This window comes from Ambystoma mexicanum, chromosome 7q (assembly GCF_040938575.1).
Source record: "Ambystoma mexicanum isolate Mex_15411 chromosome 7q, UKY_AmexF1_1, whole genome shotgun sequence".
Lineage (NCBI taxonomy): Eukaryota > Metazoa > Chordata > Amphibia > Caudata > Ambystomatidae > Ambystoma > Ambystoma mexicanum.
The window spans coordinates 796,883,312-796,911,183 of NC_090941.1; the positions used below are offsets into that span (position 1 = coordinate 796,883,312).

Below are 27,872 nucleotides of genomic sequence, written 5' to 3' on the forward strand. Positions count from 1 at the left end.
CTTTGGCGGGATTCAAGAGTGAAGCCCGCCTCTGGCTCCAGGGTGTCTGGGGTAGGCAGGAAGTGAGGGAGGTGCCTGAAACTCCCTGTGCTTAGTCTCCTAGGAGACCCAAATGCACTCTGTGATTCTTGGCTGGCTGACTGTCTGGCAAGGACAGCCACCCTGCAGGGTGAGTGACAGCTAGGCTGGAATGAAATGGAGAGAACTGTATAAAAGGGAAGTCTTTTGGCTTGGAAGGCAGAGTCGACCACTGGACGAAGGAACCGAAGAAGAACTTGAAGAGGACGCCTGCTGCAACTCCTGGACCGTTGGTTTGCCCGGTGAAGCCCTGCTGCAGTGCCGAAATGCCAAGTTTGCATCGACACAGAAGCCCCTGCAAGGACGACTTCTCCCCTTGAGTTGGTGGGACCAATCAACTCCAAAGTAAACCACCTGAACATCCATCTCAGAGCTGGTTGAATTTCCACGGAGTTGCTGCTGGAAACCGTAGAGCCAGAGAGAGGAACACCAGTTTGTGTGTGTTGCTTTTAAGTTGGCCAAGAGCTCCAGGAAGATCCTCCGGACTCCCAGGAAGCAGAACTGACCGAGCCTGAGCCCCCTCAACAGAGTGTGGGACTCCAGAAGCAAGGAAAGTCCATCTCAACAGCTAGGAACCACAGTGTTGCTATTTGCGGTAGACGCAAGGAGCTGAAACACTGAACAGCCGCTAAAAGTGAAGTTTGCTAGTTACGAGTTTTGACCGTCCCAGTGCATTGCAGGTGTCCCCCGACTTCCTCCCTCTTGTCCCTACAACTGAGGCCCAGGAGCAGTGAGATCTGCAGAGCTGCACATGAACAGGCGTCATCTGCTGCATCTTTAGTTCACTTTAAAGGTACTGTACAAAGTCTAAGAGAACTTATCTCTTGATGTAGAGTTGCTTGCATCTTCTACCACTCACAAGTCCAACAGCTTGTGGCCCTACATTGATTCATCTTTTTCTTCAAAGACTTCTGAAACATTGTGCAAAGACTTTTCTACTTACCTTCAAAGAAGTGCTTCAGCCTATCTAGACTCGTGCCTATTGCATTTGGCTCAGCCTGTTTTAACTGAATGCTCTTATTGGGGGATCTGAAGTATTTGCCTGCTTAAGAAATATTTGTGGTAACTTGTTTGCTCTAATAATCTTTCCCTTTGACTTGCTCTTAACTAATTCTGAATGCCAACAGTAATACATTAATGTCAACAGCACCATAGCAATTGAAGTCACTTGAGGGTGTAGGTCTCTGCTGTATGCCATCCCAAATGGGTATTTACTGATTCTGAACTAAGCAATTGTGTAATTTTAAAGTATATTTGTGCTCCCTTCTGATGAAGGGTTACAATAACTGACTGACAAATAAATTAATAATTGTTTTATCAAGAAACCCTGTGTGTAAGTGTTTGCTTGGATACTTGTCACTGTGAACCTCTGTGTAACTCCCCCAGAGCTCACATTGACCCCTCTTGAGATAAGCCTGGTTACTCGTCCACACTACCAACCTGTGTAGTACAGACTTATATCAAAGGTTGGGTTACTACTGCAGGAGGTCAGGGTGGTCGTAGTGCACCCTATGGGTACTGCATACAATCTTGCCTAACACTGTGTATCTAATGTTTCTGAAGATTACATGTTTTAGAGGTCCACCTGACAGTGGTCAGTCAATCACAATCCTAGTTCCTGTAGATAATATACGTAGATATTCCCCTTAAGCCTATCCCGATCCCCAGTAGGTTTTCATTATTTGCCATGTAGTATTACGTCACCTCTGACGTATTTTTGAGATGCAACCATGTTTTTATGAAAAGATTGTTGAGAGAAATACGTCCTTTGATGTTCGTTGTAACTCCCTGTTTTAGATAATTGTTCATTAAACAATACTTTGCCATCTTCCTGAGTTGGTTCTGTAATTTGGACTCAGAGTTATTCTTTGTGAACCCATCCGTTGCATTCACATTCCTAAAGGGCCCTAAGCTCAGATGTGCATGTGAAAGTGAGCACCAATGCACTCCATGCACTCAGGGATGTCATTTCGCCAGGGGTAGCGGAAGTGACATCACAAGACCCTTGACCTCTGGTGACATCACAGGAAGGGATGTCATTTGACCCCACCCAAAGTGGCATCACACAAAGCGATGGAACATGACCTTTCACCCCACGACAAAACAGGAAGTGGCATCACATAGCTTTGTTTATGAGTACATTACGAAAAAATATGGTGAGGTTATCAATGTAAAGTGATATACATTTCATACAAGAATGGATCACCACATGTATCGTTGATATCAGTGCATATAGGTCCATATTAACAAATCACTGTGAATGCAAGCAGATGTCCAAGGCCAAACGATAATGATGTGTTATTATATAGCACTTACGCGTAAGCGCTTCATATAGAACAAATATACATACAATATCACCCAACCTGTGTTGGTACTTATTTATCAACCTCAATAGGATGAAAGGCTGAGTTGACTTAGCTGGGAGTCGAACCTGCAACCTGCAGATCTCACATAAATTACAGCAGCCAGCGCTCAACCCACTATTTTACCGGCTATAGCCATCAGAAAACCAGCCACTCCAAAAACAAAGAGCCACATGCTGCTGGCCACAGCCCATGCTTTAAACCTTTTTTTTAGGGGTAGCAAGGGAGACCACAGGGGTAGCGAGGGAAAACTCAGGGGTCGCAGTTGCAACCCCTGGTGACCCTTAAATGACGTCCAGGCATGCACTGCACAGTGTACACTGGTGCAGACACACCGTGCTGTGGTAGCACTGCAATGTTGGTAGCACAGGGCTGGGATTCCAGTGGGGACTGAAGGGAGAAGGGCTAGCCATCCACACCATTCCATGAATGGCCCCAGTGGGACCAAAGTGGGGATTGGCCTTCCATACATTCTGTGCATGTGAGCCTACATTTGATATGAATGCAAGGCAAACACAGCGAAACCAGAATTGCGGGTGCCATGCACTGTGTGCAGTTGCAGCCATGGCAGGGGCAGGTAAACGTCCAACCCAGACATTGTAAATGCGAAGGCATATGGGTGACTCACAGTATGGACAGTCAGCAGCCAGTCCAGTCCTACCCCCAGCAACCCATCCCAGGTTACCAAACCCTGCACACACAGCATGTCCAGCATTGGCTGTCACAGGGTGCAGCAGGGTGCATGAGGTCCTGCTAGTTCACAGTCCCAGATGCATGTGTCAAAGCACTGTCCAACCACATGCATGTAATAGCTCACCTTGTGTCCCATCCCTTGCAGGAGATTCACGTTATCCTCTCTTGCCATGGTTGATGACTCCTGTGAGAGACCTGCAGTCTCGGCAGGAAGTGGCCTACAACCGTGCACACGTGCAAACCCGGACAACTTTTGAGCAGACCTTTGGACTATATAAGGCACAGTTTTGATGCCTTCACTCGTCAAGGGGACACTCATGTACAGGCCAGGGAAGGCAGGGAAGATAGTCCTGGCCTGTGCGATTTTGCACAATATATGCATCAGACGCAACCTTCTCCTGCCCCCGGATATGGACATGCCACCAGCTGACACCACCAGTTTACTGGAAATCCTTATCAGGTAGGCGATCTCCTTAGTATATGACACTTCGGTGTCTGGAGGATTGAGTTCAGATACTTGTTTGCTCAAAACCATCACCATTAATGGGGGTACTATTATTGTTTTACCTTTGCAGATTAGGTTGACTACACATACAGCCCTGTGGGGTTCTTTACCCGGCTGACACCACTTATTGGACAGTTTAGGATCTAACATCACAGAAGGAAGTTTCCCTTGTGAACCATCGGTGGTACTTTTGAAATTTGGAAAGCACAAGACTCAACTTTGTCCATAAAGGTTAGTCAACTTGAGTCAGCAGTTATCACTGGTACATGGGTGTTCATACGGATTAAATAACAGTGCAGTGACTTTGTTTCCTTTATATTTCTTTAGATAGTGAAGAAATACAATCAATCTCTACACCTGAAGAAGGGGTCGGGAACCCCGAAACGCGTAGTGTTTTATTATGATTGTATTGACACAGAGTGATGTACTGTTACTCAGTTGAATGATACCGAGAGTCACTTTGTTCTACACATTACCTTGTATTTACATTCTAGCTAATTTAGCTTTGTACATCACCTTTTTTTGAGATGTTTATTCCTCTGTATGAACTTACTGTGAAGAAATTGTATTAACACGGGTGAAGGAGGAAATTCACCACACTGTTCATTTATGTTTTGAGATTCTATCAACTACACAATATTATTTTGCTTAATTCAACAATCTGTGTATTGGACTGTATTACATATTTAATTTGTCTTTAATTCAGTGGCTTGTTGTAAAGCATAATAGGAAGAGACCTTTGTCTCGATTAGAGTGACTAGGTTCTTTCATCAGTGCTTTCTGAGGTTATATATTTGTCTTAGTGTTTAAGCTCTTTTTTGGAGTAGCAAGAGCTTTTCCTGGAGCACCAGAATTAGATTTAACATTGGACACCTGATCTCTTTATTTACTTTATTAGATTTGTTACAGGGTTGTGCACCGACAGTCTTCTTTTTTTCACTTTACAGTCATCTTAGGTCTCAAGAGGAGAGACCATGGCCTTCATTAGTAGGTTGGAGCCTCCTTACCGCATACCGGGCCCGGGTTCCTCAAATGAGGACTTACCGGGCCATGCCAACCTTGGCAGACCCGGGAATTCCTCGTCCGAGGAACCCGGACCCGGTCCATCCCCATTCCCATTCGAGCCCCCATAGGGCTCAATGGGAATGGGAAAGGAGCTAACAACGGGCCCGTTTATAACGGGTCCGTTGTTAGCTGCCTGGCCTCCTCAAAGTATTGCATCTAACATAGGGCCTCATCACGAGTTTGGCTGTAACCCTTAAATCTGGCGGTAGCGCTGTTACCACCAGATTTAAGGGTCCGCCAAATCAGGGCTTCAGCGTATTTCTCCCCAGCTCTGAGCTGGGGGAAATCCGCCGAAAATTCGCGCTCATACCGCCGGCGGGAAATCCGCTGGCTGTATGAGCGTGAAATTTCCCCATTGAGCCCAATGGGGAATGGGGCATTCCTGAATGGGCTCAATGGGGAATTCCAAATCCGCCAAACCCGTGATCCTGCGCTAATAGCGCCGGTGGGTTTGGTGGTAGGGCAGATAGCACCAGCGCTATTAGCGCCATCGTTAACGCCCAACTCGTGATGAGGCCCATAATCTTGTACCGCCTTTGCAGAATCTCATTATAGACTGTTTTTAAGTAATTGCAATTGGTTCTTCCAGATTTACACAATTTATCTTACAAGAAACTCACATTCTTTGATCTTAATAGACAGCAATTGTCCCAAATAAAATATTTATATAGAGATGAGAGTCTTTTTATTAGACAGGAAGAAAAGGGTGGGGCTGTAATGGTACAGTTAAAAGTCCCCAAACAAGAAAGGACATATAGAATAAGGAAGCTGGAGTAGTTCACTGCAGCCACCACGATTATTTAGCGAAATATAGCACAAGTAGGATAGAGTTTGTTTTTGCCAGACTGTAGGGAATTAGTGTTATATTACAGGAAAGGTTAGTTTGCTGGATACACAGAGAGGGAACGTAGTAAAAGGCAGCAGGCATAGCTAGGTAGGGCACATACGAGAATATTCAACATGAAAAGAAAACTGCCATTTTGAGTGAGCAAAGCCCTGCAGGATTGGTAGTTAAAATACACAGCACTGGAGGTTAAATTGCTGAATAGAGATTGTGTTGGTTCACGACGGTGCTCGGAAGGCTGAGGATGCCAATGTTGAGGAAGGAGGCATAGTGCGATAGGGATCTAAAATTGTCCTTCCCAGGGTTTCAGCCTAGATATGCAAGATTTATTTTGGTTTTTTTGATGGCAGAATAAAACGCAAAAAACTTTGATCGCCAGGTGCACACAGTAACATTGCCAAAGATATTATAGCAAGATTAACACATAGCGATAGCGCCCCCTATGCTAAGGGTGGTTTAGTGTGCGCATGAAGAACACAGTAGCAGGATAAATCCATGGGAGAAGTAGGCCTTGCACATTGGCCCCACACCACGATAAAGTAATCATTTTGATTCAATTATATCATGCACCTGCCAGAAACAGTGTGGGCCACAAGGGAGGACATAACGAGCTGTCCAAGTTTAGCAAAACTGTCTGGGAGATTGGGGCCTGGGGTGAGAAAGCATTTTGGTCAGCGCCATTATTTTTGGATAAGTGAGTGTTTGGGAGTGAATTCAGAGCTTTGGTTTTGATGAACACAACAAACTGTGAAGAAGAAGGGTTTGCTGGTAGTACTCTTGTTCAGAGGAGAATTGCCTAGCATTTCGGTGCTGGACTGCACTTGTCCATGGGACCAGACTGATATGCAAATGTTAATTTCTCCCTAAGGAAGGATACAGTGAGCTAAAATGTGGATGTATCCCATAGAACAGGTAATTTGAACCATGTTCCTTCTCAGTAGAGGGGCTCCAAATATTTTGTACATTTTGTAAAATGTATAATTTTACTCTAGGTCACTAATGGCAATCCAGACTTGGATCCAGGCTCGGACCCTTTGTTCACTGTGCCTTACAGAACCTCCGCTGCATCTCACTGATGAGGCCCCTATCACCTTTCAGAGGATGGTAAACCAGGTACTGTCATGACTGGAGGACTGCAGCGTTGCCTATTTAGATGACGGTGTAATGGTCTGTCACACCTGGGAAGATCATCCAGCCCATATGTAGCAGATGCTTCAAGCCATGTAGAATGCTGTGGCTTGACTACCAAGGCCTGCAAGTGCCAGAAAACACAAGAACCTGTTACTTACTTAGGGCTCTAAGTGGGTGGTTGAAAGAAACAGCCCCTCCAGGTCACATTCCAGGCAGTGATAGATTGGTATATCCCCACTAGCCAGACTCAAGTGAGAGCCTTCCTGGGTCTCACAGGTTGGTATTGGCTATTTATCGAAAGATATGGTGCACTTGCCCCTCTTCTTAACAATTTCACCTCTAAAATACCAAAGATGGTCACCTGGACCCCTCCCTGCCTGTCAGGCATCCTTCCAGAGATTGTGCACCAGTTATAAAATTCCTGGATTATGGGCAGGAATGTATCATTCAGATGGACACCTGTGAATTAGGAATTGGTGAAGTGCTAGCGCAGCTGAACTATGAGGGGGTCAAGAAACCTTGTGCGTAACTTGGTAGGTGCGTAACTAAGAGAGAACGCAACTAGTTCACAATTGAAAAAGAGGCTTCTGTTTGTGCTGTGTGCAAGCTGAAACCCTACATATTTGGGCTCATTCCATGGTCCAAACCGACCATGCAAGGAGAGAATCACAAGTTATTACATTGGGCCATATCCCTACAGTATTAGACATGGATATCCAATAAAAGCCTAGGTCACAGCACATAAAAATGTAGATGCCCAGTAGGCATTTTTCACCTGGATGATGAGCCAAACACCTAAAAGGGTGAGTCTCTGCATCATTAGATGGCGGGCGTGGGAAGGATTGACATCTGGCAATGGTGTAAAAGCCCTAGCTTGCTTGATTTTCATTGGTGTGAGGATTACCAATAGGTCTGTGGAACAATCCAAAATTCCACTATGAAAAGAACATCTGGGGGAAGAGATGAACAACTTTGCGCTAAGGTGAATTCAATCTAAAATGGGAAAGGCAGGAGAACATTGTGAAGGATTGCCATCTGACAATGGTGTAAACGTTTTAGCATTTTTGATGTGTATTAATTATAAAAGGATGTGGGTAATACCCTCACAGAAAGGATTGTCTGCTTACCAGACCCCCTTTCATCAAACTCCATTAGATTTTCACAGACTGCTCAGAGTTCACAGGTACCCTACCTGACAGCTGGGGTGAAAGCAAAGTCACTTCAGCACAAAGGCTGCATTTAATATCTGCAACTCGGCTCCAAAACTGCATAATTATGATGAAATATCATCTTGTTGGTAGTTTATACTTCAAACATAAGCCATACCTGAGTTGGGATTGTTAGGCGGAAACCTGTGCAGTTCCCTCTGGGACCACTGCAAAAGATTTAGGACTACAGGTGTTTGGCAGTAAACCCACTTGTTAGCAGTCTGTACCACACAGATTCACTTGGTAGCTGTGGCTGAGCAGTCAGACTTCCCTCAAGAAGAGTTAGACAGTATGTGGAGTATACAACATAGGGCAGTTCTTCACAGTAAGACAAGCAAACACGCAACAAGGCTTCAGTGTAAAGATATAAAGGTATTTATTTATAAAGACACATCTATAGAAAACACTCTGGCACTATTACGGCAAACACTTCAGTTACAATTACTCTACAAAGGAAAAGATCAATCCCCCTAACAATAGTTTGACAAGTCTAGATTTTACCAGCATCACTTATTTGCAGACAGAGGTGTATGCTTCAACATAGATGGCACTCTAGTATTCGTTAGGACGGGAGAGAAAAATAAGCAGGTTACGAAATCAACACGGTTCCAATACTTAACAGACAAATGCAAGGCAAGAAGACAAGAACCACGGTAGATCATAAAGTTCAGAGGCCAGGCCCATGTCCTCAAAAGTATCTTAGTGGAAATGCGTTCGAGTCTTTGTAGCAAATTGTTATCGACAGATTGGACCAGTGCAGAACAACACGCTAGAGAAAGCTTGGAGGCGACCCTATGGAGAGGCGAGGATTAAGACACCTCACTCTATCCGGCAACAAGGGAAGCCAGGCGGACACAGTACCTTGATTGTGGAGAGACAGCTCCGGTGGGGGCAGTTGTTCCTGGTGGTGGGCGCACGTCCGGTCTTTGCCAAGAGAAGAGAGGATCTCGTCGTCGAAGGAAAGTTGAAGATCGTTGCACCACCAGGGAAGAGACCAGCCGCGGAGTGCTCTGTCACAAGGCACCACCTTTTGGTCACGGTACAGGGGTAGTGGCTATCCGGTTGCCGAGGTGCTCTGCACGGGCAATTCGACCACTGCGTCCTGAGGCGAAGAAAAAGCAAAAGGGACTGGTTGTTCCCACCAGTCAGGGGAAGAGACTCTCCGGCAGGGAGATCTCCTCTGTCGTCAGGAAGTGGTGAGTCGGTTCAGCAGGGCCCCACCGGAGGTGTCGTCGTTGCAGGTCGGCTCAGCTTTACCCTCGTCGGATTCTTAGGTCCTGTGGCGACTTCTGAAGATCCAGTCCCAAAAGCCCTGCTTTTATGCAGAAAACCCCCATTCATTCAGCCTAGCTGTCAATCAACACACGCTAAGTGGTGAGCGGGGAGGCTCACCACTTGGGCCATTCATACCAGAGTGCGACCGGAGTTGGCAAGGCAACTAGGTCCAGGGTGCCTAAACCCCCTCCCACACCCCTGTGGTAACCAAGACAGAATGGCACCACTTTGGAGGGTCTCTGTACAGAAGCCCGCCAAAAGTGGAACAAAGGGCTCGACCATTGGTTTAGGAGTCACAGAGACGAACACAGACGCCATTTTAAAAACCGAGTTCTGGCAGAAAATACCATCCGATAGACTTATTTAAGATAAGTAGACCGGTGGCATGTTAGAAACTAACGAGAAAAAGTATCAATCTCTAACAATGGGAAGAATCCCGTAGGGTTATATTCGGGGTCGAACATAACAAGTAGTTTCCACTGCCACCAGCCAAAACTCGACGAGGGGGGACGGGACAGTGCCCCCTCCAATAACAGACCCAGGAGTAATCAAATTACCCCTACTATTACGTCCACAATAGGATGGTTTGCACTAGTCCTGTTAGTAAATTTAGGTCTAGTAAAGCCAATGGTGACTTTACATGCCCGGGGAGACAGTAGTTAGTCCCCGGGTATGGAGTCTATGATGGAGGTCCGCTAGGACGCCCCAGTGTTACGGCACGGAGGGTGCGGTGTAACACACATAGCAAAACATATGAGACCCTATGGAGTAAAGGACCCCATAGCCCATAGAACACATTGACATTCAAAGGAATTACACACATTCATGTCCAAGAGTGGGAGAAAAAGAGTCTCACTCTTGGCAGGATGGAAAAAAACAAACTCCAGAAATCCAGCAAAGCTGCTGGGGGACTCACTAGGTTAGGAAATTCAGCCTAAACAGAGAATTCTCCCTAACAGGGATATGGTAGTAATTCACATAATTAGTAAAGCCACATCTGATCTGTATCATAACACTGTGGTCCTAGGCCATCCATACACAGGCTGTGTGCATTCTCCCTAGACTGGTTCTCTCTGCTGCAGCCAGCAGGGAAATAGCCAGTGAAAGCTGCCTCTCTTGTGATCTAAGGTGAGGTAACACGTCTCTCCAGCAGAACAGCCCTCAGCAGGAGCTGTCCTGGGAAACAGGAATCAAAGTACACATACTAAACAAAAGGACTAGCCTTGCACCAGGGTTGTTATAAGGGCCTTTCATGATATGGGTCTGAGGAGGTGGCAGGGCTAGTGAAGCCAGAGATAGTTCAGCATAGTTGTGGAAGGATTTCACCAACTTGAGTTTCTCTGTACTTCTATTTCCTTCCTGTCTCTTACACTTCCTTTAGCAGAAAGCACTTTGAGCATGATGTAACCAGACAAAAACCACTGGTCACAAGGATTGAACCCCTTAAAGCAGGCTGAATTTCCTCCAATCAGGTGGGGCCTTTTGCCTGCCACCTCTTTTTTATTCACGTTTGCGCCATCCATAACTTGAGAAATAATTATGTGGACCTCTTTTTGGAGAGTTGATCTTTCCAAAGCCTTTAGTCATTGATGTGAAGACCCAATGCTCCAAGGTAGAGGGAAGCTCCGCACTTTCACTCCCAGGGCACATTGGCAGCTGCACTGATACCCAGACCTTTCATTGGAGGTGAAGGACTCCTGCAGGTGCTAGCTAGCCACTCCAGAGTTGGGAGTGAAGAGAACAAGGACCAATCTTGTCCCTGGATTGGGACATTTTAAGACCCATAACAGCCAGGATCCATCTTAATACCATATTGAACTGCATCCATGCTAGAGGGATCCCCAGATGCTTCTTTTGGCACTCTCTAAACCTTAAAACTGGTGCTGCTGCACCTTTGAACCAGCTTGCCGCTTCTTTGTACCAGGTCGAGAACATCACCTGTTTGGTACAAACAACCAGTTCACTGCTCTGGGCGACTTTGGACCACTGCCTCTTGAACATCACTTCGGACCATCAGGTTCACAGCTCCTAACAGTTGGACCTTGACTTTTGAACTAGAAACGCTTGTGTACAGGCGCGTTGTAAATGTCATATCATCATATCATAAATGATCTTGGTGCGCCATTCTAATTGCATTTCTCGGCCAATGCATTTAACCGAGGAGCCAGCCACTTTGATCATGTGCAAAGGATTATTCACTTTCCATTTAAATGTGTAACCTCAAATATAAGTCCTTCAAATATGACACAATCACAGTTAATTAGCATTTAAAGGCTCTGAAGGCAAGAAATGATCAATAGTTCAAACCTTAGACCGAGGGTACCATTGGGATGCTTCCAAAGTGGTGTTTAGATTTCCCTAATAAAGAACAGAGCTTTTGTTAAAAACGATCCCAGAAAGAGATCCATAACCATTGGGAAGGAACTAAAAGAAGGTTGCAAATCAAATCTGACAGACGATCTCCAAAACACAAGTCCAATATATTGAAAACCTCACATTGTGAACAGCAAAAGTTCTGATTAGGTGAACGGTTTATTCAAAGGTTTGCTTGCAAGACAAAGGGACAGTATTCTAGCCATTAACCCATTGCAACCAACTCACCCCGCCCGCCCTCCAGGTCTACTGTTTTATTTGTTCTGAGAAGCTCGACCCCAAAACATTGAAAGGTACTAAGTAGGCCTTCTGTTATGCTATTCCTGCCACCCGCCAAAGAATTTCATTGATCACTAGAGACTTGTCAGGACAATGTTGGCAGAGAGCTAACATACGTACCTTATTGCCACCTCCAAGGTGGCGCCAAAGTCATCCTTTGCCCCACGTCTGTAGCAACGTTGCAGTCTATTTTCAAATGGCGCCCTCCTTCCGTAATGCGATTAGGAAGCTGAACACTGCTTCTACTTCACATCAGATATAAAGAACTGAGGCAGTAAGCTAAGTGCGTGGCTATACTCCTTGAGCCCTGACATATCCAATCTTTCCTGATTTCTATTCTGCTCCTGCTCCCTTCCCACGCTTGCTCCATTCTATTAGCCTGATCCTTTTCCTTGCTACCTGTCATCCTAGTTCCTGCCTCTGGGCTTTTTCCCCTGTGTTTTTTTCTGCTGCTGTTTCGTTGAAGTACTTACCTTTATTGTGGCCTGCTTCTTCTGTCATCAAGTTTCTGTCTCAATTGATGTTATTGGCATAGGACGATCGCTTCAAGGGTTTTCCTTCAATGTTTCCCGCTGGTTACATGACTGTCTTGTATATTTATCAGGTGGTCAGATATCCTTTGGGATTCATTCAGAGTCGTCTTCATCTCTCCTTTATCAGCATTCAGGTCAGTGTTGGTTACAACTGTTTCATGACTGTTTCCGGACTATTACATGCTCATTGTCTATATCCATAGGATGTCACTTGGTGGAGTGTTTCCAGGTGAAAGATGGCAGCTTTTACGCACTTTCAGTCACATCTTCCTAAGGCAAGGGGCATAGGCCTCTTTCACATTACACCCTCTGGCACTGATGTGAAGTTCATTGTTAGTTTAAGGCTGGTTCAGATCAGCATGATCCACTGGCTAAAGTTTAGCGAGTTTACCCCACTCCATGCTGTCCATGCTCAGCAATTTAGGTGCACATGAACATTCCAAGATGTAGCATCGTGAAAAACGGATGTGACCAACCAAGACGGGCTTGACTACCCCTTTTGGGGTGGGACCAAGCCTGATTTGCATATGGTCTTTGCCCTTTCTGTAGTGACTTAGCAGGTAAGGAACGATGGTCTGTAGTGTTGCCCAGAGCAATGCAAGAGTTTAAGATTAATTCTAAACCTTCCAGCCATCACCTCTTTTTTGTTGTATTCAAGTTCTACTATCCAGCATTATTTGGAGTCAATAGAGGCAGTTGGATGCTCTAACCAAAGTTCAGTAAAAAGTAAAGAGAAATAATAAACACTATTGCAAGGGTTGCAAGGATGATATCACACTGGGGCAGAAACCTTGTTTTCTTTTCTTATAATATGCAAGTTCTCCCCACCTCAGTCTCGTCCCCTCATTTTATAGTTTTCCCCTTCCCAAGTATTATATATTTATTATTGTTTTCATTGACTGGGGCTGCACACTTTTTTGTAAAGCAGAAATGTGTTATGTAGATTTTATGAATCAGGAATATCATGAGCGAGATTGCTCAATTAACTCAAATGGCAAAGTGTGGCATCAAGAAACAGTGGATCTAATACAATCATAGGGTCAACCTAGTTAATCTCAAAGGGACATATATAGGAATACATTTTGCAGTTACCACAAACAACTATAACACTCAGGAATCCCTGGGAACAAAATATAAGATTTAAAATTGAATCGAGTAGCAGCAGCAGAAATGGTGAATCTAATAAGAGAGAAGCAGTTAAGAGACGTTATAAAAGATTTCAAGAGCAACACAACACGGGGGCCAGATTGCTTCCTCACAGACATCCTCCCCATAGCTAACCCTCAACACCAAATAGCTCTTCAGCACGAGTTGTAAACAAGGGCCATCATTAGCAGTCTAGGAAAAAAGTGCTGGTATTTCCATATACCTGCAGGTTTCTGGACTGGCATACTCCAAGGAGGTAAATCAGGCCCCCATCAGCAAAAAAAATGCCTTTTTTCAGCACTGGTATTACCGGTGCCGGAAATACCATCAATTCCCCTATGGAGTCCTCAAATGGAATGGGGAATGATGGCCATTGCCAGCACCTGTAATAGCCCAGTAATTCCGGGATATCAGGTGCCAGTAACGGTAGGTCAATTTGCTGGTATCCCGCCGGAATTACCAGCGGGATACTGGGAAGCTTCTAATGACCCCCAAGGACTCTATCATGAACTCCATGACAGAGGCACAAATTGTTCTTACCAAAAATGGGAAAAATCCTTGATTGTATCAATTGACATTGACCAAAACCCATGGTAAAATTTGATTTTGAAACATTAGCTAAAATAATTATAAAGTGAGTACTCATACTCATTGTTTTCAATCATAGTCTCTGACCAGTAAGGGTCAATGCTGCATTGAGCACCTGCAAACAGAATGCACAGTGCTTTTGACTGGTAAAGCCAAGAAGTTGTTTTAAATCCATCCTGCAAAAGCCTTTGATGGTATTGTGTGATCCCACCTCTTCTTGCTGGATTGTGTCGATCAAAAGTCTGGATTGGTTTCCCATAGGAAAAATAACAACGGAGACTATCCTGTGTCAGGACCTTTAGATTCATTATTTATTCATTGATTTGGTTGAGAATCTCAACCTTTCAATATAAAAGACAAAACAGAGAACATTCAAATGCATTAACAATTCTTAATAAGCAAAATAAAACCAAACGGAATAAAAATAAAACAGATTAAACACTTAAATGATAGCTCACAACATTTCTAAAATTTTTAAATTTAAAATAGATATCAAAATAAGAATCAAACAGGACAAACCACTAAAGAAATACATTATCTAGGCAAGGTAATGATTGACGGTTCATTATAGTATGCAATTTACCCTTTAGCAGGTTTAAATGTTCATTCCCTGGTTGGAATCATCAAGTCTAAGTTCATTCAAGAAATTTATTGCTGCATAACCCATTGATTTGGAGTATACATGAAATATATATTTCCAGAGGTCTTTAGCCTCCATGTTTTGCTTATGCCCAAAGAATGCTTTAAAATAATTAGTTCTTCTTTCCACTAACTTGGGGCATTCTGTTATGATATGTACAAGGGATTCAGTTTCAACATTACAAAAACGACATAATATATTTGCATTGGCATCCTTGCACCATTTTGCTGTAACTAATCTGACATGCCATAAATTAAATCTCAGACGCAACAACCCTGTACGATGCGGAACACTAGGCGATTTCAAAAGATACGCTTCAGTAGTACCATAGGCCTTGAGCCCAAATGGGTTCTGTTTAAAATTTTGATATTCATTGCACAGTTCCCTGGTTTCTATCCAGTCTATTTCCCACATTTTGCACTTGGCTTTATTTGGATTTTGACACAGCAGGTTGACTGATATATTTGCTTCCAGTAGGAATTTTTTTGCCTGGCTGCCCCACTTCAAAATGAATTCATCTTTAGATGCTTGTATATAATTGGCTAGATGTATGAATAAGCCATTTTGATGGTCTTCGAAAATACATTTCCTATACAATGTACAAACTTTCCACTTGTATACAGCATAAATGGATATCAACCCTAGTTCGTGTATTATCATAGCTGTCGGAGTAGATACTGGAAGATTTAACAATGTCCTCCAAAACAATCCTTCTTTCTTGTTCCAAAAACTGTTTGGTTTTATCGGTTTGGTTTCGGCTCCATATAGTAAGATTGGCAATGCTTTTTGTTTATAATAAGCTATCAAAGGGGCAATAGTAAATTTGCAGTATTTGCCTTTGACAATTTTCGACTGTGATATCAAATTTTTCCATTTTATATCCAAACTATATTCATATGGGGTATCACTTGGACTATTATTGATGTTAGTCCCCAAGTATGTATATTCATCAACCGCTTCAACTGTTTCACCATACATCGTCCAATTAAGCTTTTTGCAGCGGTGCTTACCATTACCAAATTGAATCACTTGCGTTTTTTTTAGTATTTATTGTCATTTTATTTAATACTGCATAATTTTCCAAAGCCCCTAACATGTTACGTAGACCCATTGGTGTTCTAGCCATCAACAACAGGTCATCGGCATACAAGAGCCATTTTACCACAATAGAGCCTAGTTTCGGAGAGTCAGTAACAATATCAACAAATGCTTTGCCGATATCAAGAATAAAGAAATTAAAAATAGAGGATGCCAGTATACACCCTTGTTTAATACCTCTTGAGCTACAAATTGGGTCTGATAGCAATCCTTCATTATTCAATCTGATTTGCAATGTTGTGTTAGAGTGGAGATCTATGATGCATTTTAATATATTCCAGGGACATTCGCTTTTCATCAACTTCATCACCATGAGTTCCCTTGGAATTGAGTCAAAGGCGGTTTTGAAGTCGACGAAGGCGACATACAGCGGTAATTTTAGGCTTGCTTGTTTTGCTATGATTGCATTTATGCATAACAAGTTAATCCCTGTGCCAAGTCCTCTCAGAAATTCAGTTTGCCATGGATCTCTTAGCACTTTCCTATCAAGCCAGGCATTAAACTCTCAAAGCACTAAGCGGACAAAGATCTTACCAGGACAATCTAGGAGTGAAATCGGCCAATAAGAGGCTGCATCTGATCTTTGGCTCTTCTTATATAGTGGAATGAGGATGGATTTTTTTCCATGACTCCGGGAGGCGCCCCGAGCGCATCACCTCTCCAAATATCTGCATTAGTATTTTTGACCAGATCTCAGGATTTGATTTGAGCATTTTGTTAGTAAGTCCATCTGGAACTGCTGCCCTTGAGCTACTAAGTTTCGATATATACTGCAATATATCGTCCTGGTCAAATATAATTTGATGGTCCCAGTTTCGAACTTCCAATGCACATTGGCTATTCAGAAATGGAGATTCATATGTCTGCAAGAAATAAGCACGCCATGATTCGGCCGAGATGGAATTGACCTGAACCGAGTTCTGGTTTTTAAATGTGTCCTCATTTAGCAGACTCCAAATTTCAGCCGAGTTTTTAAGTGCAATTTTTTTTAACATATGTTCACTGTCTCTTGGAAAGCATAAGGCTTTCCTTCCCTTTTGCCAGTTTTTATATCTTGTACGAAGTAGTTTGGACTTCTGTATCATTTCTTCAATGGGCAACTGCTTTATCAAGAGTAGCTGATATCTTAGTTCCGTTTTTTTATTTTTCACTTCTAAGTCAAAACTTTGGGTTTGTTTATAACCATGACCTTGCACAGAATCCTTGACAGCTGCATATTTAAGCATGGATGATACATAGTCCCTCCCCGAGTTGTGAGACAGTTGTTTACCATAGCCTATTAGAGAGGTATTCGACCATTTAAGTCGATTTCTTGCATTGTTTGCACTCATATTACCATTTATTTGCCCCCAATTTTTGATCAAGCTTTTTTTCCTTTCCCACTCCCATTCTAGGCAAAGTTGATGGTGATCACTGTTACCACTAGATTTAATGTTCAGGGACTGGACTATGTTCATCATTGCCTTATTTACATAAATGTAATCAATAGTGGCCTCGAGTACACCATTAAGCCAAGTGCTCACCATGGATGGATCTCCTTCACCGAACCATTCACCATAACCAGTTGCATATTTTCCATGCATTGACTCCATCTTATTTCCTCAGGTGTTAGTTTCTTTCGATTTTTAGGAGCCAAATGCATATTGATGTCACCCATGACACACATAGTCTATATGCTTTTCTAATGCAACTCTTATACCAATTTGCTCTAAATAGGCAAAAAAGGAATCTGGAGATAAGTGGGATTTCCCCCAATAGATATTGACTAATATGATAGTATGGGCTTCATTAATTAGTTTAATGAATTGTATAAAGAGGGTACCCGAAATCAGATTTGTGACTTTAAACTCTTTTGATTTTTTAATCGCAATGAGAAGGCCAGCCATGGGTCTCCCTATAGGCAACCTAATGGCAGGTTCTAGCAATATTTCATAATCATTCCAAACAGGAGCTTGTGTCAACCATGTTTCCTGTAAGACTACAATGTCATATTTGTTCAATTCAGAGCCATGCGTGTTAGTAAAGTGTTTGAAGCCCCAGGTGTTCCAGCATACAAGGTTAATTTTTTCTTTCGATATGGGTTGTTATGTTTGGGCAGGTCTTTCTATCCCAAAATGTGTCTGGTCCCTACTAATGGAACCATTAATTCTAGGAGCCCATTTTTTTGCCCCCATTCTTTCTCCTATTTCCAAATGCTCTTCTCTATAGATATTAAAGCCCATGTTCTGAAGGGTGTTTCTTGCTTCCCCTACCATATCCGCCAAGACAGTTGAGTGAAATGTGATTCCAGACCTTGATAGATCTTTGTTGCTCAAGAATTCCACCCTATCAATATCAGAGGATGTTAAGTTTCTTAGCTCTGGTATCTCTTTAAGTATGTTAAGAACACGGGAGTGATTAAGATCATATTGTTCATAAGGATGATCTCTACATTCCAGAATAAAACGGTGAAGATTACTTGACCCCATTAATCTAGCCTTTGGTACCTGTTCTCTCCCTGCACTTGCACTTGGCTTCCACTGTACCCCCCACCTCCCATTCCCAGAAGCTATCGATGTTCTTTCAATATTTGTAGGGAACGGTGGAGGGTGACAGGTCTCAGACATAAATTTCCCTGTATTTTGCGGCACCCGCTCATAATCCATTCTAGATTTTTTCATTTGTCTTTCCACAATATATTGTTCGATTGTCTTGTTTATCTCTTCTCTCAATTGGGCATCAATCTGCCCAACTCCAGCAGCTTCAGATTGTGTGTCAATCAGGCCACTTCTGGCAGGTACCTTTTGTATGACAGGCGGAGAAATGCCAACGGGATCATGTGACACTATCTTCTCTTTTTCCATTGCCGCCTGGCTTTCAGCCACCAACTCATCTAAAGGCTTGTAACTCATTTCAAAAGAGGATTTCCCCTTATTATTCCCCAGTTGCCGAGTTACTTGGCCCTTAATAGCATTATTTTCTTTCATTGTAGGAGCCTCACTAGGTTTGGCATTAGTTATCTTCAAAAATCGTCTTGGCTTTGCCCGTGATTTCGTGTTTTTTTTTTGTTTTTTGAGGCGTTCTTCTCCTATATTGGCAGTAATCTCGCTTAGAGACTTTTTTACTAGAGAGGGAGGCATATTGAAATGGCATCCATCATTGATTGTGATATGTTCATTTCTCACTATATCTGGGCCAGTTATTAATTCTCCAGTGCTCCTTTCAGTTACCTCACTCAGAGAATCGAGCTCTCTCTCTCTGCTCTCAACTTCGGAATGAATATTACCACTAAAGCTGAAGTATCTGGGTTGTAACAGCTCTTTGCTTCCACTGACTTGCCTACATTCAGTTTGTGTCTCTGAATCATGTGTATTACAGTGTCTAAATATTTCGAACTGAGGATCACACTGCCTGGATTCCGTCATATTTCCTTCTTCAGTAATTTTACTCGATAGAGATGTTAACAATATTGTTTGATGATTGATTTTCTGATCCATGGCTTCATACAACTTTGCCAGGGACAATAAGGCAGAGTTCATCGCCAGGAGGGTTGAGCTCAGGTCTTCCCGCTCGTCCGATTCTTCTACTTGATTGTCCCCCAGCCTCGGGGATTCAAGACCTGTCCAAGATTTTTTTACTGGTCTTGGGGTGGGTAGAACAAAAGACAGGGAGCTTTGCGAGCCATCTTTATCAGACATTGCCGATATATTGGGTGTCATTTCATTCCTTTTTCTTTTCCCTTTTAGTTTTCTTGCTCCTCCCTGTCGACCAATATTTGTCTTGATGCCAATAATGACTGACAACAGTAAGCAAAATAAGGTTATGACTTTCCTTTCGTATTGAGCCACACGAATCCCAACACAGTTAAATAAAGTTACTACACAAAAAAAACCAAGGTAAAAATAACCAAAAAGATAAGATGAAAAATAAATACAAAGGAAAAAGGGAAAAAAAAGGATCACAAGATAAAATCACATTTAAAATCGCTCACCAAGCAGTGAGAATTTCATCCACTAACCCCTCAGCAGATGTGTATAAACACTCAAAGACAACAAAGCAGCAAACAGCAAACAGTACTTTCTTGTACTTTCCGTGTGCGCGCGAGAGCGCTACACACTTTGTATTTAAATGATGAGGGGCGGGCTCACAGTTCGTGATAAAAAAAAAAAAAGAAAGCCACGGCCCAATCAGAGGATAGTTTCAATGACGAAGAGTCAGGCAGCTTCCGTGTAGCGGAAAAAGACGTCCGCTCGGTGATGACCCAGCTGCCTGAACAAAACAACAGTGTTCCACGCACAGTCCTCAATACAAGTAGGCTTCAGAGTGCATTCAGCGTTCGGTCCCAGCAAACAGTACTTTCTTGTACTTTCCGTGTGCGCCGTGTCAGGACCTTTACCTATAACGAAGATGGCTGTCTCAAACTTTATGACAGTGCTAAAATAATATGCATGCCACAATAAACACAGTTACATGCTTTCTAGTGAGTACCTTTACAGTACTTACACTGAAGCGAACTTAATAACACAGGTCACCATATATTTACATGACTAACAATGTACACACTGTTTTGAGATATAACTTGTATACTTTATGGCAAAATAAGAGCGACCTGCCCAGATGTAAACTGAACATGTGCCTCTACCTGAAGGATTTGGTGCTTTGATCCTACATGGCATAATTCCCCAAGCCAAATTGCCTACAAAGCAAAATCCAATTCACAGCTGCTACTTTGTAAAAGCCATACAAGGGTTATCTATATTTCTCTGTCGGGAACCTTACCCCAGAATCACCACTGAAATACTGCAAAGAAGAAACCTGTAGGAGGATTATACACCCAGATATAAGGAAGTAGGTAGTGGAGACATACCATTTAAAGCCGTGTACAGGACTAGGTCAATGAAGTTGGAGCTTACATGCAAGCCCATAGTAGTTCATTGGAGAGATATGGGGAGAACACTTAACAAAAGTCTCAGTCTAGATCACAAAGCGATGCTAGTGTTTTTAAATCAGATACAGACACTTGGGACCAATGGCAGACAGCAAACACAGCAGCATTTCTGAAATCAATGATTTGCTGCAACTTTTCGTGTTTACTTCAAGAGCCTTCAAGGTAAACAGCCAGAGTTTCTGGATACATGTCCAACTGCTCATTCAATGCTTCCAGAGGATGTACTCTCCCCACCCAGCCCTTACTGATGATACAGCAATCACATCAGTACTTTATAGGTATATTGACATGTTTGACCTACATTTTAACACTATCTCCTGGGCCTATGTATTCTTACAACTAAAAAGAGAAAATAAACACTGCTGTTGAAATGGGAGGAAGATCTCTGCGGTGCTACTGGCTGCTGCATGATGACAAGGATGGGAAGATGAACAAGTTGGACCCATAGACTACTTCATCAGATGTTGGGCACATGATAAAAAGGGCAATGAAAAAACACAGGCCTGGACATATCTTTCACAAAGAAAAAAGAATGCATTCACTTTAAACTCCATTGACTGCAGGAAAGAGCATGCAAGGAATATTATAGACGGTGTCGTTTTTAGTTACAGGGCAATACATTTGGGAGACGAAACAGACATATACACGCTCATTGAAAACAATTCACATCAGCACTGTGGGGATACTACATTTTAAGCAGGACCACATTATTCACTAGCTGTTTTGCATGTAATGTATTATGTGTCCAAACTATTAAGCATGAGTCGAATGAGTGGGACCCAGAATGAAAACAAAAAACATTGATAGCCTTTTAGAGAAATTCCAAAATACAAGATTAAAAGACATGAGGTTTAAAAAGGGAATGTGTTGTTTCATAACTTCCCCAAGTGTAAAGTTGTTCAAATGTACAGCAACATTCAAATTCCAATGATTCACGCATATCCCAGTTTTTGCAAATGCAATGTTTGTGTGCACCTTCCTGGCAACTACACCCAAACAATGACCTGCAGTGATTGTAATGCCCAAACCAAAGTAAGAATGGCACCAGTGTATTGAAACTGAAACAAGGCAAATATCACGAGCATGCAGAAACAGTAATCTGTAAAAATGTTCCCCAACATACAATGCAGAGATGACTTCACTAATGTGCATCATACCCCATCTCAAAGTATAATTACATAAGGAAAGCACACACAACACAGCTATTCCCAGATAAGTACATTACATGTAAACACTAAATGAATTGAAACAATATTAGAGAGCTGACACACACAAAAAACAAACATTGCTAAGGGTGACCTCCCAATTCAAAATGGCACCCAAGAAAATGTAGCTTTAGTTACTGTTCAATAGATCAATTAAAGTTAATAAAAGGCAGGTTATAATAAAAACAATACAACCAAAATATAACATAATGGCTCACAAAAGTGCAAAATACATCAAAATAGCAAACATCTAGAATCAAAATATACTCTTACGAGTGAAATTTAACAACTCTCTACCTGATTTGCGCAGTTGCACTACCTCCTGCAAACGGCTGCCACTATAACAAAGCTTTCACCATGATAGGCTCTTTCTGCATCTCAAAGTATCTGACACAATGGCAGCTGTACGTGCCGCTTTGAGAGCTCTGGCAGAAATCTAAATCTCTATCTAAATACAATCAAGAATGAATGTGTCTGGAACCTTATTATGTTGTTCTTACATGTGATTTTGGACTATTCTCTGTGGTGCACGAATCAACATTTACCTATTTACTCTGGTTTTATTTTTATTAGATATATGTGGCTAAGAAATCCATGGGGAATTAACGAAATGGAAGGATTCAGCCAAAGTTATTTTCCAAAGATGTTATCTGAAATCAAAGCTGCTTATGAAGTGCCATTCAAAAGGGCAACCTATCTTTTTACAGGTAAAGCCAAATGGTTTAGCAAAGCTCACACATGTCCCTCACTTTCTTTTTCTCTTTTTTCTCTTTTGCTCTTTTCTTTCTCTTTCTTTTTTCCACTTTCTTTCCCATTTTTCCTTCTCTTTACTTTTTATTTCTATTTCCAACTCTCTATGTCTTCTCCTGTCTTCCGTTTTTCTCTAGCTTTTGATTTCTTTCTCTCTGTTTTTCCACTCTATCTCTGTCTTTCTCTCTCTCCCTTACACACACTCTCTCTCTTTCTCTCTTTCTCATCCTCTCTCTCGGTGTATCTTTCTTTTTCAAAGGAGAAGAATGTTTTGCTGGAAAATAACTTTTATCATTGATTGAATTCTGGGCCTCATTACGAGGTTGGCAGTAAGGGCAGCAAGGGGTTAACGGTGCCGGTAAGGATGCCGGTGCCGTTAACTCCTTATCGCCCTATGACAAGGTTCCCTAGTGGGACCCGCTCAGAACGTCTGGTCAGACCATTATTAACGGGCCCGTTATTAGCTCCCTCCCCATTCCCATTGAGCCCTATGGGGGCTCGAATGGGAAAGGGGATGGCTTCCCTAAATGGGGAAATACCAGGTTCTCCAAGGTTGGAATGACCCGGAAAGTCCCCATTCAGGGAATTCCCATTCAGGGAATCCGGACCCGGACCCGAGTTTGGAGGCAGCCATGGTGCTAAAAGCACCATGGCTGCCTCCAAACTCAGAATGAGGGCCTCTGTCTTGATCAATCATTCTAACTGCAATGGAAACCAGTGGATTGAAGGCTTTTTTGCTGAAAGATTTTTGTTAACAGATTCTCACATCTGTGGAATTTGAGACAAAACTAACAGCACAACAGAATCCCGATTTAAAATACCAGTAAGCTTTGAGACCAGTGCTCCAGAGAAGATTTTGAAGTGGGACTATTTTACTGCCTATTTTTTTAAAGTTTTAGAGAGTAAAACTGTAACTCCATTTCCCAATGGGAGTATTTTATGAGCAAGCAAAATATGTTTTAACTGGGAAACGGAAATGTGTTTGTAATAATTATTACTTTGCACTTAGTTATTCATAAACATTAAAAGGTATGTGTTTACTTCCTCCGATCAGGCAGTAATAATAGCAATTTCTTCCTGTGGCACTACGTTCACTGCTGGTCCAAACATATCCATGGAGCAGTATGAGTGAAAGCAGGGGACAAGGTCATGTGTTTCTTCCCATTTTTTGTTGGGTGTGTTTTTAATCCCTATTTTTTTTGTTGTTGAGTATTTGCATATTTTAGGGAGTATATAGATATACTCTATCTGTAGGGCTTTTTGAGACACACACATCACTATTAGCCTGCGCTACATTGGATCATGTTACAGTGGGAATTTGATAATCATCACTGCTTGGCACTAAACCTAAAAAATAGGCATAACATGCACTCCACTTTTATTGAATGCCCTTACAACTATCTTTATATTAGAACTTTCTACTAAGCACACAGGCCGTAAAATATGCAACATCAGGCTAAACACCTCCAAATGTAACTCCATAAAACTTTTTGTAGCCATGATGATATTTCCAAAAGCAACCAAGACCAGAAACCGGTCAACATTTATGGATATCCTCCCAATCTTAAAAGGGAAAGAATGTCCATTCTAGAACTCAGGAGTTGCTCTGCACGTATGTCCGTTGTCTTGCCTCCTGCAATCTGTTTATGGCTCTTGAAATGTTGGATTGTCAGGTCTCAGAGTGTAATACCTGACACTGTCACACGCAGTGTGTGTCTACTCCATTTGCCAAACACCAGACAGAATAATCATACACCACAAGTCAGGTGAAGTTCCATGACTACATGAACCATAGAATTTTAATGCAAAAAGAACCAGCACCAAAGTGGAGTATGTCTGTGAGTTAGACAAGCCTGAGCTAAATCTCGAATTTGCACACAAAAAGATGAACACTCATTGAAGTTGAGACCTATCAGCGAACCTTCAACTACAATGAAGGGGAAGAGTTGTAGCAAGGAGCAGGAGAGACATACGGAAAGGAGGGCAGGGAACATATTGCAGCATGTGTAGAACCTATCTTGCCTCTCACCTAGGGAGTCAATAGGAGCCCCCCCCTCCTTCAGAGCCCAGTGAAAGATGTCCATATTGAGTGAAACTGCTGTTCAGATTCTGAAGGCTGTAAGAGTTCTTTCCTATCATTTGGGATGCCAATCTGGTGATTGAAATATGTTATGCTGATTTCCGTTGCATAGTATAATTATTCTTCCGACCATTAATCCAGTGTCATGGCATAGGTCATTTGGTCAGAGATATTTTTGTATCTAATGTATTGGACACAAATCTGGTAAGGAAATCCACTTTCTAGGGCCTGCTTTGCTCCCTTACAATGCCAGAATGTGCCATACAGTGGAAGGCCTACCTTGCAAAGAATGTCAAGTGTCCAGTACAGTCTCAATGCAATCCGTTGAGGCAATATTGTTTCCATGCTCAGGTATGCTTTTTCAATATTTCTTGCAATTTTAATCTAGTTCTTTTCTATAATGTAAGTCCCAAGCTCAGCTTCCCAGTCTAGTTGGATCATCTCTAGGCAAGAAACAACATTCATCAAGATGCTTTTATATGTATTGGACGATGAGAGTGTGTCATTCTCATTATTACAGATGGATTTCCTAAATTGTGCCAGAGACGATTGTTCCAGGGAGATTTGTACAATGTATGGCTGAAGGGCTTTGTGAAGGGCTGGCTGTGTCTTTCCTTTTCTTCCCACGGAATGTCATATTTCGTTCTTAGTTTTCAAAAGGCCATTATCTGAAAAATGTCTAGGATATGAAGCAGCAAGTTGACCTTAGTTGCATGGATATCCTGCCACTGTTCCTTGTTCCTTTGTAGTGTAATAAATAAGGGATTTCTCCAATTTGAAGTGCTTGACATAGTTGTCGATGATGATCTATCTGTCCGCAGACTCGTGCAGACCATTGGGTCTGTTAGTTATTCTCCCAGGATCTTTTGAGGGCGATGTGGTGAATGCAGTAGAAAGACATTCTTGCATGAGTGTTGCAGAATCGAGGTCCACACTGATTCCTCAAATGAAGGTTGGTGGGAGCTGGTGAGTTGTTCTCATGAGTGGGTAGGATTTATGACTTTCTTTCAATTGGGGAAACCCACAACCTCCTTTCTCCACTTGAAGCCTTTTTCTTTCTAGCAATAGCAGGGGTTTGCCTCCAATTGCCAAGGTAAACCACACAAGTTTCTTCTCAAGTCCTACTTAGGTGAAAGTTTTCTTCATATGGAATTCAGAGCAATTCAAATATGTATAGTATCTGATCTTTTCTGTCTGCACTTTAGCGGGAATGAGTTATAATCTCCCTTGTTCACTGTCAGCAAGGTGGCCATCATGCTCAACTTGGATCAATTGATGAGGTTGCTTGTTCCAGGCGGATGAAAGACTAATTCACCTATTTGTCCTTGTCCATAAATTCAAGTAACAAAATAATAGCATATCGCTTTCTAACATATTGGATGCAAAATGCAAACTGCAAACAAGTAGAGCTTCTCCTTTTGTAAGAAAAAAACATCCAACACCTCATAAACGCAAATAAAATAGTTGTATGCACTTAAATGCAAGGCATTATTCAATGGATATATTAAATACTTTTGGCACATGTTGTCCTACACAGTGGCTGAAATGTGTATTCCAAGATGGCTGCCACTGTGCTCTAATTTTATTTTTCCTTCACTTTGGCAAAAACAATGTAGGAAGAAACAAAGACAGACTCCTTTAATAGTTCAGCCTTTTGATATGTCACACATTTTCATGTGGTCCTCCATCCTACCAGGGGATGTGGGAAGGCTGTTCAAAGGTTTTGGGACTTGGGTTACAATTCTCTTTCATCCATGCTGGAGTATCTGGTGGTACTGCATAATGGCTCATTAACTCGGTTTAATTGTAGGGTGATGTTGGCTTATATCCTAACATAGGTCTCCAAGGAACTATGCACAGGGCTTTTAATTTGATTCTGTAAGTCATATGAGGCAAATGGGGTGCAATGAAGCTAGGTGTAATGCAATCTTTGGCTTTGAGGGACAAGGTCATTCTTGATGCTCTGTTATTGTTAAGTTGGAGTCGTTATATCTATGTTGGCAGTAGTCCCCCATTGAGGCTATTGCAGTAGTCCACCCTGGAAATAATGAGCGAGCTGGCCAGTTTGATCTTTTTGCCATATGCAGCATTAGTAGCAGGTGCCTGAGCATGTTAAGTTGGAAGTTGAATTTGGGAGTGATCTCATTGGTCTGGGGATGAAGGAACCTTTGGAGTCAAATTCCCAAATTCTTTATTTTCATCACAGCAGGGGGTGGGTGCCCAGTGTAGCTGGTTTAGTTAAACAGATGGATTTGGTTTAGTTCATCCTGAAGGAAACTATTTTTCACTTGGAAGCCTTCAATTCTAGTCTGACGAATGGGGGTCAATCAAGAGAAGGCGCTTGCCAGAGATGGCTTGTGCCAAGAGTATTCTGCTCCTGGCAATTGAAAGTCGCAAGGCACTAAATCATCATCCAATCAAGTAAGCTCCCCTCCCCATGACCCTTGAAGTAGAAGGATGGTGGTGCAAGGTTAAGGGAAAATAGGCGTCATCAAGGAGTATTGTTAGATTGACCGAGGTACCTCCGACAGTGGTGCGTTCCTCAGGACCATATGCCACAGATTCAAATGAACCCCAAATATGGCTGATATTGCTTGTGCTATTGTGCAGGAGGAACGTGACCTCGCAGGTCAGGATAGACTGCTCCTTTTCGGGTGGGACCAAGCCTGAATAAAATATGGTATTTCCCCTTCCTTAATGGTATGGCATCCTGAACAATGATCATCTGTAGGATTGTCCACAGCAATGCCAGAGGTAGTGATGCATTCAAAATCTTCCAGAGAGCCCCATTTTGTATTGCTGTAGTCACCCCAGGTGGTAAGAGTATGCCAAGATGTGGGTCCCAAACTTGACATGCCTCGAGACCCAAGTTAGACCTCACAGACAATGGCCAATGAGCTTAAAACATGGCTGGGATTGCTTGTGTGTTCAAGCAAGAGAGATAACACCTCGCAGTTCAGTCTGTACTGCCCATTTTGTGTGGTGTTCAACCCTGATTTTCATATGATCTTTTCCCTTCTGTAACGGTGTAGCAGCATTTTTTTTTTAAATGGCCTGGGGGACGGTCCAGATCAATGCTAGAGGTATGATT

At 42.5% G+C, this 27,872-nt stretch overlaps 1 protein-coding gene across 1 annotated transcript in view; it reads left to right on the forward strand.

Annotated features, from left to right (window-relative positions):
• The window catches only part of LOC138527770 (matrix metalloproteinase-20-like), a 307,602-nt gene that overhangs the window by 233,975 nt on the left and 45,755 nt on the right, over nt 1-27,872 (forward strand). The window contains exon 7 of the mRNA XM_069639052.1: nt 22,525-22,658. Within this exon, the coding sequence (XP_069495153.1) occupies nt 22,525-22,658 (134 nt within the window). The remainder of the gene's footprint in view (nt 1-22,524; nt 22,659-27,872) is intronic.